This window comes from Haemaphysalis longicornis, unplaced genomic scaffold (assembly GCF_048455015.1).
Source record: "Haemaphysalis longicornis isolate Haplotype H1 unplaced genomic scaffold, Haemaphysalis longicornis Haplotype H1 scaffold_7, whole genome shotgun sequence".
Taxonomy (NCBI): Eukaryota; Metazoa; Arthropoda; class Arachnida; order Ixodida; family Ixodidae; genus Haemaphysalis; species Haemaphysalis longicornis.
The window spans coordinates 75,490,115-75,507,270 of NW_027526422.1; the positions used below are offsets into that span (position 1 = coordinate 75,490,115).

A 17,156-nucleotide genomic window follows, 5' to 3' on the forward strand; every position below is an offset into this window, starting at 1 on the left:
TAGCGTAAATGGCAGTTCTGTTGTAACCACAGAAATGTTTGTCATTGAGAAAATCGACTTTGCCTTTACGACAGATTTGTGTGTCGTAACAGCAGATGGCTTCGTAATAACAACAGGACTTATGTTGTCACAACAAAGTTTTTTTTTTGCCGCACGACAGGAATTCTTGTTAGGGTTTTGCGGTATACCTGTTGTGATTTTAGACTGGGTTCTGCTGACCCCTGCTAGGAAATTCCCTCTACGCTTCCACGCCTCACACTTCTCCTCTCCCCTTGCGCTTATTTCGTGAGGATTGCAATGAAGGGTTGTTCAATTTTCCGGTGGGCTTCTTACACTGCCTGTGTGCCCACTTAAGAGAACTTTTGTCTGTTTTGTTTTTGGCGTAGCCCAAGCTCTGCCGTATAATGGGCGGAAGCAAAACGTATTTCGGTTATCACACGTATTACATTTACACGTAATATTAAGAAACCAATTTAATTATTATAATACCGTAAGTGGGATAATTGGTAGAACGTAATTTAAAAGAAAAATGCAAAACTGAATGAAACAAAAAATTACGAAAATGGACCGGGAGAATCGAAAATACGCGCGTTAAAAATTCCTTCCCCAAAAAAAAAACGATTCCAAAATTAAAAATACCAGGAAGAGATCGCTGGAAAGACGAAAGAAAAATAAGAAAAATGGGCCAACTACGTAACGCCCTCAACTTCCAGGAAAATTCATAATTTGCGAAATTTACACATTTAGTCGTTACAATGGCGTAAATGAAAATATTTGTAGAACGGAACTTGGAATAACGGCAGAATACAGAAATAAACTGACGTAATCAAAAATATGCATTTTCACATCCCCTCCAAAATATGACTAAAGCAAGAATAAAAAATCGCGAAACGGTCCAGCCCTGCACTGTACAATACCCGTTGCATCTTCAAAAGATACATAACCGGCGAAGTAAGGGCACTTTATCTCTACAATAGTGTAAATTTATATGATTGGCAAAAACAAACAAAACAGAAAACATCACAAACATATCGCATTTGGCTGCTGATAGCGAAATCTGGCTGTAAAAAGTCACAATGTAGACAAGCGGATAAGAATGCTAAACCTTAGTAGACAACTATCTGAATTTCGAGAGATTTTAGCGGGTCCCCTCTCTGGTGTTAAGAACATTTCGAAATTCAGAAAGACTGGAGCTGAATCCGGTGGCCCAAGCCAAAAATACCAAGAAAAAAGCTTCTTCGGTGCCTGCCGCCCAGCACGAGCACTGCGCTAATCCTCGCATAACTTTGCGCAGCTGCGGTGGCGGGGCCAAGCCCCGCCTAGCTATGACGTCACTACACCGATGTATCGTGACTCCGTGTCGAGGAAATCATTTACACTCCCGCAAAATATTGCTTGGCCGAAGAAGTATGTAACTCCTAAGAAAGAACAAGAGCAGCGGAAGCACCGTTGAGAACATCGCACGGCTACGATCTGGCCCCGAGTATCGCACCTGTTGAGATCACCCGAAAGGTTGCCTCGTTAGAATCCTACGAACACAACTTTTAACATAAACTTCACTCAAATAAGCTACACAATCATGTAAAAAGAGAATGGCCGTGCGACTCACGAGCTCATGTTCCACACTAGAACATATGACGTCATATGCACAACCGTGATATTGGCAGACGCCGACAAAAGCTAACGCAAGTAAGGCAGGGCTTATACGCTTGCAGAACAAGCCACTTTCGCTTTAGTGTAATGCATATCCATTTTATAGCAGTAAGAATGCTGGCGTGAAATAATGGAGGTTACTTAGGCACACGTAAACGTAGAAGTACCAGTGCGCACTGCTGTTGGCATTAGTGTTGCCACTATGCTTGTTATAGCTGCAAAGCAGTGCGCAGCTTTGGGCTTATCTCAGGCAAGACTAGCCGATTCACGTAAGCGACATTGTCTTGCGCGACCCTATTTTTGCAACATACCTCACGTTTCACGAAACGATTACTACCTACCGCAACAAAAACGAGCAAGGTACAAACACGGTCAAAAGCAAAGCAAAGGCGAATAGTGGCGCGGAGAAGTATGGTGGCGTGATCTAGAAGGACTGACGGTAAGCAAGGCTCCTCAGTATCAACACAGCGCGCCTATGCCCTAGCCAGGTCGTGCCGCAGTCAGCTGCAGATGGAACAGTGCGCTTGAAATTTATTTGAAGACCCATTGATATGGCGTTATGGCAGACGACACGGAACACACGATTTGGCGGGAGAATCAAATTTTTAATTTAACGTGAGAAATGTTTTAGTGAATAAAGCCTCACCTGCTGCCAGGAAAGCGTTGGGGGCACGGTAAAACAACAAATCTTGCGAATAAAACAAACTTGTAATTTGTCTGCATGGTCCCTTTAAGCTTCCGCGCGTAAACGGCAGCGAAGAGCAGGCCAAGTACCCCGCTCGTAATGTCAAGAACCGCGATCTTACCAGCGGAACAGCGGGCAAAGCGACCCCAGACCTCGAGTAATGGAGAACTTCCAACGTCAAGCCCGAAAATCCATGGGTGGGTGAGCGAAACCGCAAGACGTTACAGGTCTACTTCCAGCTCCACTCTTTGTCCAGCCTTGGACCACTATTCCAAGCTGCGCCAATCTGTTACAGGTTTTAACACATTGTTTCGCGCCCCTAGCGATGCCAACTATTTTTGTAATTAAGATAAGGCTACACTGTCTGAGATGTGCATTTATGTAGTTTTTTGGATATCCGGAATGTTTTCTCTGTTTTGAACAATGTGGGGCTCCATGCAACATGCAGCTCTCTTCACCGTATATACTTCGTGCGTAAGCATTCAAATGGCTTTTGCTGGGTGGTTGAATGAGTGACTAAGAGACTGGTAGAGGGACAGGCAGATGCAACGAGGGGAAAAGAAGTTGCTCCTTTTGGTGGCCCAAGAAACATTTTCGTCTTCAAAAATGTTTCACCTGACTGCGTGTCGCACTTCCGCAGGCAGGTGTTCAATGTCGTTGCTTCCGGCATTTGAAAGGCATGTTTTCTTATTCTCATACTAAATCTGAAAGCAACATGTTATTAAACACGTTAAATAAAACCACTAGGGATGATTAGCCAGTTGCTGCGCGATATGTCCGGTAGCGACGCAGACGTGGAGTTGCAAGTATGTGCGCATACTGGGAGAAGGCGCGGCTTGCTGGAGCAGCCACGGTGTTTTCACATGAGCGTTGACTCTCGTTTCAATATTTGCATGTGTCGTCGCATTGCTATTTTTAATTCGCATGCTATATAGCCAAATCATTTTTAACCCGCATACTCGTTATATCAAAGGTGTTAAACGTGGTTGTAAAGGTGGCAAACCTGCTCTGGGGCTTGCAGGTTAATAACTGGGGAATTCAGCGTACCAGTGAACATTACGGGGATGAAGCCAAAAAGAGATGAAACACACGGTAGACTAGCGTGTTTCGTCTCTTGTTTAGCTGCGCCCTCGTACGATGAATTCCCTACTGAGTAACCAACTCACCCAGCTTTGCGCTTTAGTTGCAGGTTATTAAGTCTGTTGTCGCCTGTATTAAACACCCGCTTAAATGAGCCTTTGATTTTGCCACGCGGAGGAAGCAGTGTTCAAAATAACAATGCACCTTTCGTAAGTTTTCGCTTAACGTCGCTGACTCCGTGTAAGCGTCGCCGAACGTGATCTTCGTCAGCCCTGCCAGCATCTGGAAGGTGGTGGTCTTGCCCGCTCCGTTGACACCCAGAAGTCCGAAGCACTCCCCGGGTCTGAGCGCCAAGTGGACTCCCCTGACGGCGTGCAGCGCCCCGTAGCGCTTGTGCAGGTTCCAGGCGACCAGCGCGTGCCCGCTGAATTTCTTCTGGTCGCGCAGCGTGTTTACCAGCCTCCTCTCTTGCTCGACGTCATCCTCGGCGTGTCCTACCTCACCGCTGGAAGCAGTCTGGCGTCCGAACAAGGAGTAGCCCGAGAGGAGGGCGGTCAGGACGGCGAAGAAGACCGCGCTCTCCCCGAGCACGCAAAGGAGCTCGATGAGTATGCCGTCGCCGGAGAAACTGAAGGGGGTGGTCACAGCGCACGAACTGCTGCTGAGACTCCCCATAGGATCTGGAAGGATTGCATTTGCTAAGGAGAGGCTACGTCCGCTAGTTTTGTACCGCTTCTGTAAATGCTTTCTAATTATCCTACCGAACCGTAAAGGTGTGTAATACGCGCAAATAGTATCGAACAGTTTTTAATAACAATAGTATCGAACAAAGTATCGATAGTATCGAGCAATGGCGAAGCAGGGCAGTTTTAAATGCAGAGCATTTCTTAGCCTCGCCTCTTCCTGCGTCGGACGGCGTCCACAGCTCCGCGCCCGCAGCAGGTGCGCCTCTCCTCCTTCCCTCCTCTCTCTCAACAGCAGCTAGCGCGCGCATGCGTCGTAGTCAGCCCGTTCGCTCCGTCGCAGTCTCGGCGTAACAGGTGCGTGATAGCAGCGCGGTGGGGCGTGGAAGGGCGCGCGCTGCTTGCGCATGCGCGCTGTTCCCCCCGTACCGCTCTCCCTCTACTGCGCGCGCTGCAAATATAAAGCGGCTAGCGGTCACTCGTGCTTCAGTCACTGCGTTGCTCCTTCCTTCCTTGGTTGACGCTCGCTCCCACGTTTACTCGTGTCTGCTACTCCAGCATTACGGAAGAAGCGATGGAAGCAACACTGCCTTCAACCAGTACTGAGGCCCCAATGCTCTGCATTTACTCGTGTTACCCTCACGGGAAGGCGCGGGAATTTTTTTTATTGAAGCGGATTTCGCATGTTTTTATTCACACTGTCGCGCTTGCATTTAGGGCTGTAGCAATCAGTGTCAGCAGTTCTGAAACGGCGCCACCAGGAAATAAGGGGGGCCTTGTGAGCTCCGTGGCCTCGAACGATTTACCTTGTCACCCACCACCTCCACCAATATTGCATCAGCGTATTGAGCATGGGCGATTTCCCGCATTGCTCGAGACTACATTGCGCAAGCACCTTAGGAAACATCGGTCGCGGTTTTGTCTAACCCAACCTTTGTCGAGAAAATGCATGAGTAATTCTCGCACCCCATGCGCAGTACCTTGTCCTCATGTCTAGCAAAAAATAGTACCGCCGAGAGCAGGAGGCAAGTGCCCAAACGTAGTGCTTTATATAGCAATTTGTTCTACCCTCTACGTGCCGGTAAAGATCAAAAAGAAATTATAACGACGGAATAATTTATTATCACTGCAACGCACTCACGGCACAGCAGAGAATTTTCTCGGTATATAAAGAATCGCGTGTGCGTGTGCTCGGGGGAGGGAAGGAGCATACTTGGAGGAGATGTACACGAGAGGTGACAATTCGCGCGTCATAGAAAAGTCATAAACCAAACGTCATGCAATATTCCATCTAGCGACGACGATAATTGAACGCGAAGCTTTCTCGTGCCGTCTGAGGGTAGACTTTAACGCACAGGCGGCTTGGTCTTTCAAGCGTTGAGATTCGACTTTGACTCGCATGCAGTTTGAACTTATGATCGCGCCAGCCTTGACTTTAACCCTTGGCCATTTTTTTTTTCGCAAGAAGTAAACATCACTTTCAACCATCGCCGTCCAGTGTCGGAGTGGTGGGTGGTTTTTCTGCCCCGTTTTCCGCTTCCGTGCCCCCATCTCCAAATCCCAGCTGGTTCGACCGTGTCGGATGGGCATAATCGGATAGGAGGCGGCTTCGTAACGAAACGGACCCAAGTTCACTTGCGACAACTGGAAGCGTTTTTTTTTGCTTGCACTTTCTCACCGTCATCCTCATCGTCACAGAAAGTTCGCTTAGTGCGTTTTCGGTGGACTACAGGTGACATCAGTGAGAGGCTGAAAGCTTCGCTTTAAACTAACATCTCGTGAGCATCAATCAACTCATACCAGAATGAAAAGCAATTATAACATCGTTAAACCTCTGCATTGCATACAGTCAACGCAACAAGGTTGGTCTAATGATTTAGGCGCAATAAGCGACATAATTGAACATTGTGTGGTGTACCTGGGCTACTCTAATCCAATCCCATTCAAGAGATTTACAAGATCCTCCCACAGCAAACTGTGTGTTCAGCAACCACTGCCTTTAGAGTAACTATCGACGCTCGCAGGCATCCCTTAGCAACGACGGTGTCGACACCAGCGCCATACCTATTCGAAGTAAGTGATTTAAATTCGCGCGCGCAACCCCCAGCATGGACGGTGCCCTACCGTGGCGACCCCAACAACGCACAACAGTCCCCACAAAGTCTTTGCAAACCGATAACGTGCTCCCGCGGTACAGATGATAACATGCTAGCTTGACGATCAAGAGGTGAATGCTTGGCAACCAGCAGGGAAAAGAAATTATTTTTTTCTTCCATAGCGCCAGGTCCTGGAAAAACTGAGTCCGCTATGTCATCGCTCTGGTCTGCGTAAACACCAATAAAAACCTAATGAACTATACCGTCCATAAGTATTGCGCCACTCAGATGAAGTTCTATGGCTCGTACATAATTCCCACTAGTTTGCTGATTAAAATGACGCAGGGCTACTCCTTACACTCTCGAATCCTCTCCCTCACTTTGCTGCGGCGGAAATATCGCCAGGCGCTAATAGGGGAAACTGCCTCTCCCTCCGCATCTCGGTTGGCGAAGACCGACGGACAGCGACTGGGCAAGATTTCCCTCACGAGTAGCCCCAGTACGCATCGTTGTCAAAAATCGGAACGAAGCCGTGCAAAGACTTCTTGATTTATAACAAAGTTTGTCAAAATATATTGTGTTGCAAACCTCTGCTGCACATTCAAAGCCAAAATACTGGTGGCACAAGCGCTATTCACTAGAAAAGGAGCAGTATGTTACACCATATAGTGCTATCCGACTTTTTTTTTTCTTGACTAGGGCAAGCCTCTGTCACCAGGATTTGATCGTACCGCCTGCAAATCCCCGCTGAAGACAGGCCACTCCACAGTCAATACCGGTGTCGCTAGAGACCTTATTTTACACCCCCCTCCGAAGCCTCAAGCGCCACACACTCAGAAATATAGTTTTCTCTCTTTCGGCCGCTGCCGGACTGCGGAGAGTTTGTGAGCAATATAATAAGTTTTTGTAATGTATAATGGGTGTAATGAGCAATATGTTGTGGTGAATGCCTCCTGGCATAACCACGCACGGATGTTGATGTGTGCCACTGGCACCAGCCACATATTCGATCGTGTGATAGGACATGCCGGATAGGAGAAAGATAATGCAGATGTCACTAAGAACTTAGTAGCCAGACAACAGGCAGTTTCCCCTCATTGGCAGCTAACCAATGTAAATTCTGAGGAGACGGATGATGACCATAACGACTGGTCGTCGCGAAAAAGTTATGCTTCAGCCTGGAGCAGGTGTAATCCTAAGTTATAATCCTAGAAAGCAAGATATGTGAATTCTGTTTTTCTGACAACATACGCACCTCCATCCATCCCACTCCACAGCCGATGATTCGACGTTTTCAATAGGCGAGTTGGTTTTTTTTAGCAGAGATCATTTTTTACCCCTGGTTTCATATCACAAATAGTCACAACCTGGCCCTATATACATGAGTCGTCATAACTATTTGATTTATTATATCTTAACTGCTTAATTTTACTTGTAGTTATATTTACGTATTCCACCACTTATATTAGTCATTTGGCCCTCTTTCCCTTTAGCTACCATTGCGCCTATAAGCAACCAATTATCATCCCCCTTGCACAGGTAAAACGATTTCAAGTTTATCATGCGCGTTTTAGGGACGATGGGCCTTGTCTGCCTAATAAATACAAGATTTCAGAGTTTGGCGACACTGCTCGCCCACCTGTGCCCAGTCCTGTGGTCTCGCCTCCGCCATCGTCTGCAGTCCGGACGCCTTTGCAGTTCGTCGCCTTGAAGTCCAGCTGCGAGACCTTGACCAGGATGGCGATGAGTGAGAACGGCGGAAACGCCATAAACAGCGGCCGCACGTTCATCTTTGCCATCCCCACGACGGCCATATATGTGATCACCGAAATGAACCCTGCGTATGCGAAATCGTGCAACACGGCGACTGAATAGCAGGCCTTTGCATTCTAGCTAACTACATGGCGAAATCATTGCTCCATTCTTTTTGCTACAACATCTGTTTTAGAGTAAAGTACGCGGGTTACAGACACCTTGAGGCGTTTAGGAAGCAAGCCGTGTCATAAAGAGATGATCATGGCCTTGGTACAAATGCTAGATCAGTGGAGTGTCATTATGCGTCTAACTGTACTATGGTATCCTGATTTACGGGATATTTCATAAGCTGCGTGGAATCGTTTCCTGTAGGAGAAATGTTTGCGAGCACAGACGCGCCCGTTTTACAGACATTGCGGGCTGACATGCATGGTGTCAACACTAAGTCGGATTAATGCAGAAACATATTCACAAGATGCTGCAAAAATTCCGCCCTTATAGGTGGGTCGCATTTTAAAACTTCTTTGCTTTATTGTGACAATAACGCACGGTTTTCTGTTTAGATATTTCCCAAATATGCTGCCACGTCTGCCTTCCCTTCCTCTCCCCCTCCCATCACTCGTTCATGAAATGGAAGAACGCGTCTGAAATGGTGTTCGGGGTGTCCTGCCATGGCGCCACCCTGAAGAAAATGCAGAAGGTAAAGATAGCGCGCTACAGACAGTGTGCTCTAGAGCCGGGCACTTGAGCGTTATAACCGACAGTAAAGAACGTCAGACGAACAATATTTGAGGCTGGTAAACATGGTCTCTGAAGAGATATTTTACGCATACCACTGTCGTCCTACGAAGCGCAGAATCTTTTTAGATGTCCGTGCACGTGAAAAAGCAAGAAACATTGTATTTTATACGGCAAAACAGCCCCTAGGCTTAGAGGCGCACCTCATAGCAGATCTACGGGTTAATTTAAACCCTCGTGAATTCTTAGTGTCTGCCGAAATGTCGACACGCACTGCCTGATTTGTCGAATCCTTCCGATGAACACCTGCCCTTGTAGAGATAAAAGCCGCGTCCTCGTGCACGTCGCGCTGTGAGCTGTGTCACCTTGCATCTACAATTTCGCAGTACAAAACAACGCAGATTTTGTACGCCCTGTAAAAAATGTAGCTGCGCCTATATACAAAGGCAAATCATGCGACCCAGATAGAAACTGAAGTGAAGACTACCGCCTACCGTGATGCCGGAAATGCATTAGCAACCTCAACAGCCGTGGGCAATTGTCATTACTGTTAAGACCAAGCCGTACGAGCATGGCCTGTCTCCGGGGGGTTGCGTGACTGGCCAGCGCCTTGAAGAGAGTTGCCTCTGTTCCGACGACGAGTTCATAGACGTGACACGCCAGAGCTCTCAAACCGAGTCAAGTGCAAACAAGCAAAACCACTCTCAGTGAGTAAGGCGCAGTGGTGACTCACAAGAAACGGGCAACGCAATTGGAGCGGTAATGGGTGAGCGTTCGCGGAGCTCGGAGCAGCATGCATTTGACGCTGCTTTTGCCATAGCATCAAAGGTGACTCATGCGTCGGAAGCAAAGGTGCGCGACCGAAAGTGCGCTTCAGTTGCTCTTGCACAAGAGGGACCCTCGGCCGTACCGTACTATCGATGCTGTCTGGCTGTCAGTCATGCATGTACAATCAAAGTTCCTGTAACTGTGCGGGCTTCACCGCGCAGCAGGAAGCCCTGTGTAGAAGAGCTCGCCGTTTAGACGTTTTCGACGCTGTTGAAGCATCGGCGGTGCGTTACCGTAACACCCCACAGCCGATTTCAAACACTACAGTGGGAAACTCGTTTAAAGGCTCCAGGGAAATTTAATCTATAGCTCTTTAGCTGATGTCACCTCTGGTGCATCTCCCAGAAACCAAAAAATAAATTCGCAATCGCTTCCCAACACACTGTTTATACTCCAGCGTAGTTTTAGCCGTAGCACCACTGTGTGCTCGAAACTGAAGTTGGTTTTGCATCACCAGAAAACTCCCTGTCCTGAAATAGTGTTTGCATACCATAACGTACCGAAAACCCTCTTGATAACAAGATAGTTTTATTGTGATTCTGACTTTATTAAATGGATTTCAAGCTCAACCCCCCCCCCTTTATTGCATGGAGCGGAAATACTATACTCTATATTACAATATTCCACTCTAAACGAAGGCAGTTTCTAGTTTTGAGGTCTTGGTTACCAAGGGTTTTAGGTAAGTGCTTACGGCGCGCACGAATAACGGTGGAAAATTCGGGACGTTCCCAGTGACAGCGGTAGCTCGAAAACAACGAGGTCGAGCAAGTAGGGAACATTCACACTTCCTCATAATTAGGAGGTCAACAAAAAATAATCAGTTGTTCCACTCTGTGTAGTTTGATCGCAAGGTAAAGCTTTGTACGACACCAGAATTAAGTGTAAGGTACATATTTTGCGTAATTGAACGTGGTTGAACCAAGTTTGTCGAGAGATGACTAGGATTTCGCGCCAGGAGTGCGCAGTGAACTTGCACCAAATTCCTCAAACGCTTTCCGGCGCAGTCACTGGTGTAGCAGTGAACGGGCAGTGATGATAAATGCTCCTCCATTTGTCAATTTATCATGTCACGCGCCTTTACTCTTTTTTCCCATCCCAATCTCTGCACCCTTCAATCCGAGCTTCACCCAGTATCAACACACTCAATAGAAAACTCTGTGTTCGCCAAAATTGCGCAAGTAATTTAATGACGTTCGAGGCCGTCTACTTACCACCAACGAAGACGTATAGTACGACGCTGGACATTGCTCCGCCTGCAGATTCCGCTCTCTCCGCCAACAGGTAGCAGAAGCAGATTATATTCGGCCCGAAGCTCGCGAATGTGAGTAGGATGGCTCCTGTAGGGCGAGAATGGACCGAAACTAGGTGAAGTGCACGAGAAGCCCTTTAATACAGACGAAGATAGGCGCATGACATTTGTTTCGACTGAATCTTCTGTCACTAGAAATCATTTATTAGGACACTGCTGATAATGTGAGTGTAAGCCAAGCAGCTGTTATAACTCAAGGAAATAGAAAAGTACACAATGAGAATTCGCATTTCGTCGTTACACGGAGAACTTACAAATTCCAGACTATTACTTTTCTACCCAGATGTGGTCAATCCACCTCTGACGGTCAGTAACAGTACAGCCCACGGCACGAGAAGAATGGGAGTCACGTAATTGCTTTGAAAAGAAAATGGGATAAATACTGGTCTGGCATCGTGTCATGAGTCCTGGGCGGTTCCCTTAGAGGGGAGCTTCCGAATCGCCTGAAAAGAAGACGAAAACTTGAAATTTGCATGTAGCCCATAAAAATGTACCAACCATGTAGCGTCCTGCAGTAAAAGCGGAAGCGTAAACAAGTGAGAGATGGACACTACCCCCCCAGAGCGCCAGGAAGTGACGCTGCTGGGACCACAGACGTCGCAACTGATGCCTCGGCCGGAGCGGCCCAATGGCTATGCGGCTGCAGTCTTCCTATCGCACCACCAACCGACGCTTTCGCGGCAACAACAGTGACTAGCGAGTGCCTTCGCGAAGCGGCATTGCACCATCGGCCTCCGCATAGACGGCCCCCACGGCGACACATACAAAACGGCGATGAATACGAAACGTGCCCGTTAACGTCCTCGGGTGTTTCACGGCCACGACTCGACCACGACATACGGCACCTTTTCGGCGCCGCTCTTCTACACCGAAAACACAGCAGTGCTACAGCCCCAACTGCCGGCTGCACCACATGACGGACGTATCAATATTACCGCCCCAGTCACTGGATAAGCCATTGTAGATTCAAGGCTTCGTCTTCTGTTCAGGTCATTTTCACACATGCCTGACTCGTGACAGTCTCATACGTGTTGCACTGCTCTTTCGTCCTTGCCGCCATGTAGATGGTTGATTTCACTGTCCCTCTCTTGGCTCGGGTATTTGCGTTCTTCCACCCCCTGACTTATTCTGCGATATACTGACGTGGATCCATGCAACGCGCCGCACTCCAGAACCCCCCGCAACGCGAGAAATTTTATCTTCTGGTTTGTTTTTGCACACAGGTGACAAATACATACGCGGTTAGCAATTTACAGCTCCGCTGCAAACGTTTAGCTATTCCAGACTATAGTAAAAACGTTGAAGCACAACCAAAACCGACGAAGCTCGCAGTAAAGATGGTACTCTACGGATATAAAAGTATAGATAACGGGAGCATGTACAGCCAGGTCACTATGAACCACAGCCCCACGGGGCCAATACCCCCGCGGTTCGTTAAGTCTAGCCCCCATCATAACGTGACACAGACCACAGTGAGGATTAGCTCGGAAGGCCAAACTAGAGGCCACACAGAAACCACAGCGGGGCGCAGTTGCATCCACCCGGCGGTAGTACTAAGCAAGCTCACCCGCCTGGCTACCTACACCAACGCAATTACATAGGGAGAGCGACGCCTTCGCTGCGCTATTCATCATCCCTGAAGCGCCTTGGTATTTCCGTATTATAGCAAGGGCTCTTCCCCTCTGCACTAATTCTGGTAGTCCGTTCTGCCTGAGTTAGCACTTGGTACAGGCTGATATCTCAGGAGACTTCGCGAACTAGGGACAAGGAACTCACGGGCCGTGGTGGCAGAGTAGTTTGAGAAGATGTAGTGGATGATGCACAACGGCGTCATGACGATCATGTAGCAGATCCAGTCGAAGACCAGATGTGCGAATAGGAAGAAAGCGCTGGACATTCCGGTCATGAGCTGCACGTCCCGGGCACCTCCGAGCCGTTCGGCAACAGGAAACGCAGCGAAGGGAGCGAACGCCAGGGCGTAGCTGATGGCCGGCAGGATGCTCCAATAGAACCACATTAGAAAGGTGAGCAAGAGCGAGATGGTTTGGCTGAAAGCCGTGCTGTGGACGCTCAGGTAGGTGACCGTTGGCGAGATGCGTGCCGCTCGTTGGTCCTTGAGGCTCCGCAGCCGAGCCGTGTACACCATGTTGAGCAAGATGGGGAGGGCGGCGGGACTCCTACGGTTCGGCATGCATCGAACCCTGCGCATTTGAGGAAGTGAGGTGCTAAGATGGTTATACGGCGGACGACGAGTTGGCGGGAAATCTCACACTTTCGAACGGACAGTGGCCTACTTCCGTTTTATTTGAAGTAGCCTTACGTCGTAACGTTCACATCTAAATCTAAGAAATCAATGGTAAAGGACAAAGCGCCAGAGAAGAAAAACGCACGGACCGGTGGTTTCCCCGGCAGCATCTTTTCGCACTCTTTTTACCTTTTTAAAAGTACGTGCACACTAGCGTCGAACTTCCGTGCCGCCCTGCGGCCGGCCGCCAGCGGCGTCGCGCGCGCTGCAGGTGAAGGCTGGGGCGGAGCGGCAGGGCGGAGCGGCAAATTTGACGCTACTGTGCACGTAGCTTAGGTCGCGAAGCAACTCGCCCAGCAGTCTACCTTATTAACATTCGAAAGGTCCATGAAGACAAACGGCCAGTTTGGGTTGTTCGAAAGATTGCCTAGTAAGAATAATACTGACGCCACTTCTAACGTAAACTTTACTCGTGCAAGCTATGTATTTAGGAGAAATATGAAGCAGTTACACTCAACCATGAAAGCTGTCGGAAGTGGGGGGCAGTGATTCGTGGTTCGTCTGTGTTTCCCTTGCGTTATTCGTGAGAGTATCTATGTTGATTTTTTGCAATTTCCGTAGAATTATTAACGAACACCGCTTCTGTAACATTGATTGATACAGTTGGCGTTGTTCCTACTCTCCCGCCAAGAGGGCCTGGGGCGCCCTTTCTTGACTACTTTCAGTTTCAGCCTCGCCTGGACACTGAAAGTTGTCGAGAGGGGGCCGCAGCCTTGCCAGATGCCTTCAAAAAGGCGCCGGATATAGGTTTCATTATAGCGCTAATTAATTATGTGTTCTTATGTTGTATTATTGTTTACTTGTGTGCGAACTAGCAACGGCAGCGTTCTTGCATCTGTGCAGCGCAAAAACCACCCACAACACTTTCCATATGAGTAACGTGTGCCTCTGGCACGCAATGCGATAGACATTAGCTTCGTCACGCCAGGGACCAAGGTTCGTCCCAAACAAGGGGAAGCGTTTTTTTCCTAAGCCTCAATTTGGGGTCATGACACCATGACTCAGGTCGAGCTACGACGACAAGCCCGCACTATATTGCTCCGCAATTAAAAGGCAACGGCCATGCGAACCGCTAGAGAATTTCCATCACTGCAACCTATTACGTATTATCGGCGCCATTGCGCTTGGCTGAGGCTGGCTCACGGTTAGGCAGGGCTCATAAGTTTTAGATGCGACTGCATCTCATTCACTCGCCTTGTCCCTGCATCCGGCGTCGTCGGCGTTGTCGTCGGCGTCCGCCCCTCCCCCATTGTCCTCGCCGCGCGAGCTGCGCTCTCCGCCGCTCACCCCCTCTCCTCTCCGATAGCGAACTCTCTCTCGCGAGAGGCATTGGATTGGATTCGATTTGATTGGCTTGGCCTGGCTTGGCTTGGCTTGGCTTGGCTTGGATTTGGATTGGGTTTCGATTGGATTAAAGTGGATTGTGTTGCGTCATAGCCGCGGCAGATGCACTGGCGCCGGCGCGTCCCCTCACCGTTATGCGCGCTATAAAACGCGGTGCCTGCGCCGCTCCGCTCCATCGTTTCCAACGCTGCAACATGAACCCCCTATGCGTCGCATCTACACAGGGGTTCCCGCGAGTGGAGGTGGGAGTTTTTTCCGAACAAGCTCGTTGCGCTTTAATTTGATGCCCATCATTTTTATAGCCGAAAGACAAGTTGGGTAACCAATGTAAGTTACGAATGCACTCGTAAGCATAGAAGCACCTGTGCGTACTGAGGCCATTATTGGCGGTGAGATGTTTGAGTGGCGCCCCCTGGCTCTGACGTCAGCTTAGCGCCACTGTTGTCTGCTACACTCCACTTGAGAGGGGCAGCAGTGCCTGTTCTAGAAACCGCCCCCTTTGATGCTTTGGTGCACTAAAATGCGTATTTCCGGTAATCCACTTATTTTTGCCAGCTTTTAACACATCTAAATAATTTCAAGCTGTATCACCCACAAGTTAACAACACACGAGGAGAGAGAGAACAACTTTCTTCAGAGCATCGGTGAGAAAGTCGTGTGTAACTTGTCCTTTCTCGCTTATTTGCGAGGTTCAGTGCTCATAGCTCCTCGATCAGTATTCAAAACGTGTAGGCTTCCCTACAGTAATTTTGAGATGCTCTTATGAAGAGTCAACAGTCTAATGCTACGTACAAAGCAGCGGGCCCCTACACGCGCATCGCACAGCTGGAAATAAAGCGGCTGCCTTCTATTTATTTCGTTGTTGTTGACTTGTATAATATTAATGTTCTTTTTGTGCCCAACGCAATAATGTTTCCGCACCGTCACAAACGTTTTATTAGTAGGTTTGGGGATGTTTAGGAGGATCACAAATATAGTGTGGATATTTTATTCAGGCTGTATTGCATACATTCCCTTCACAAATTGGCTTTCGTTATGGCTGCGTGCCAGAAGGTTCATATCCGCAACGTACGTTGTTTATTTACGTGCGAATACAATGAGAATGTTTGTGCTACGTCACCGCCATGGCACTCCAGGCAGCGTTGTCCAGATTGTCTAGAGTACTCGAATGGGGCTTTTGTGCGCCAAATTTCTATCGTAACCATCGTTATCATAACGAACTGACTCTCAACCCGAACAATTATGACATGATTACGGTGTTGAAGGCTTGATATACTCGAAACGAACGCAATAAATAGTAAACGTACGTATATTACAAGAATCGAAAACGATGAATATTTCCAAGCAGCCCTTTATTGTTTTCTAGCCCTTCCACGCGTAAAGAACAAATCCTAGTCTACTAGGGATTACGTTCTATGAATTGCAGAAAATTACCCTCTTGTCTTGAACTGAGGGCAGAGCCCACTAATCACCTCGATTTTACTGTTAAAGTTTTCTCCTCCTCCCTTTACTCCTCCTCCTCTAGAGTGCTGTTTTTCTATCACTCATATCTGAATATTTGGAAGATGGGCTGTGGGAAATGTAAAGAAATATCCCTCCAGGTCCGAACAAACATAGTGCTACTGTATCTTTACCGTAGACGTGACTCGTTTTGCTCAATAAACCGCCATACTGGTTAGAAGCCTGGTATAAAACCAGCACGCAACTATACACACAGTTGGTAATTTGGAACTAAATCTACAGTTCTTGCCGCCCATAGTGCATGTCGGGCTACTTTGATGCCATGCCAATGTTAAGTGATGCGATACAATGCTTCCGAGCGTTCGGCAAAGTTGCAAAAACTGTTTTACCCTTCATATGATTACCGGGAATTCGTAATGCCTTCTGCCAAAGCCGACAGCCCTTAATGCCCGGGATTTGTTTTGGTCTTGTATTGTCGCTGTTGTCGGTTACTAGCAAGTGGCTGTTCCCTTAGTTCGAAAGATTGCTTAATACAGAAGCTGGCGCCTAGCTCCGACTCTTCGCGCTCCGCACAGCACCGCGGCTCCGCAAGAAATGGGGCGATGCCGGCAATTTTTCTTCCGTTGCCGTATCCAAAACTATACTTCAAGTCACACCTTTAGCTATAGTATGGGATTTTAAGTCTATCATTATGATAAAAAGTTACGCACACGCAAAATCTGGTGCGCACAAGCATCAGACGTCAACCGAGCGCAAAGAAACAGCAGGGAGAGCGAGCCCGAGTGGGAAGCAGAGGACAAATCCAAGAATCCCTAAGCCGACGTCACAAAGGCGCACTTCGCAGCGCCGCCCGTGGTCGCGCTAACCTCCAATACGCCTCGAGCGCGGCCTGTAGGAGCGCCACTGAAATCCTCCTAGCGGCCCGTTTCGCAAGCAGGCGCGGGAGTCTCCGTCCTGCTCCCCACTGTCGCCGCTGCTTTTGCGGCGTGTTCACGACTGAGATTTAGCGTTTGCGGGCGTTGGAAATCAATGTTTATGTGGAGCAGTCACTCTGTTCGCAAATTGGGTGTGTTTACGAGAGTAAATGTTTCTGACGCGATCTTAGTGGGGTATATTCGGTCTGTATAAGCGCCAGGTGTGTGTCACAGGCCAGCGTCGCGGAACCGGCGTATGCATGTACCTGACTGTGGTTACACTGCCCTTAATTTACTAGCAGTGT

At 48.4% G+C, this 17,156-nt stretch overlaps 1 protein-coding gene across 1 annotated transcript in view; it reads right to left on the reverse strand.

The window, feature by feature from the left end:
- The window catches only part of LOC144146359 (ATP-binding cassette sub-family A member 17-like), a 28,549-nt gene extending 15,576 nt beyond the window's left edge, over positions 1 to 12,973 (reverse strand). The window contains exons 1-3 of the mRNA XM_077678316.1: positions 12,604 to 12,973; positions 7,837 to 8,034; positions 3,623 to 4,098 (exon numbers count right to left, since the gene is read on the reverse strand). Coding sequence (XP_077534442.1) covers positions 3,623 to 4,098; positions 7,837 to 8,034; positions 12,604 to 12,973 — 1,044 coding nt within the window. The remainder of the gene's footprint in view (positions 1 to 3,622; positions 4,099 to 7,836; positions 8,035 to 12,603) is intronic.
- Between the last annotated feature and the right edge of the window lie 4,183 nt (positions 12,974 to 17,156).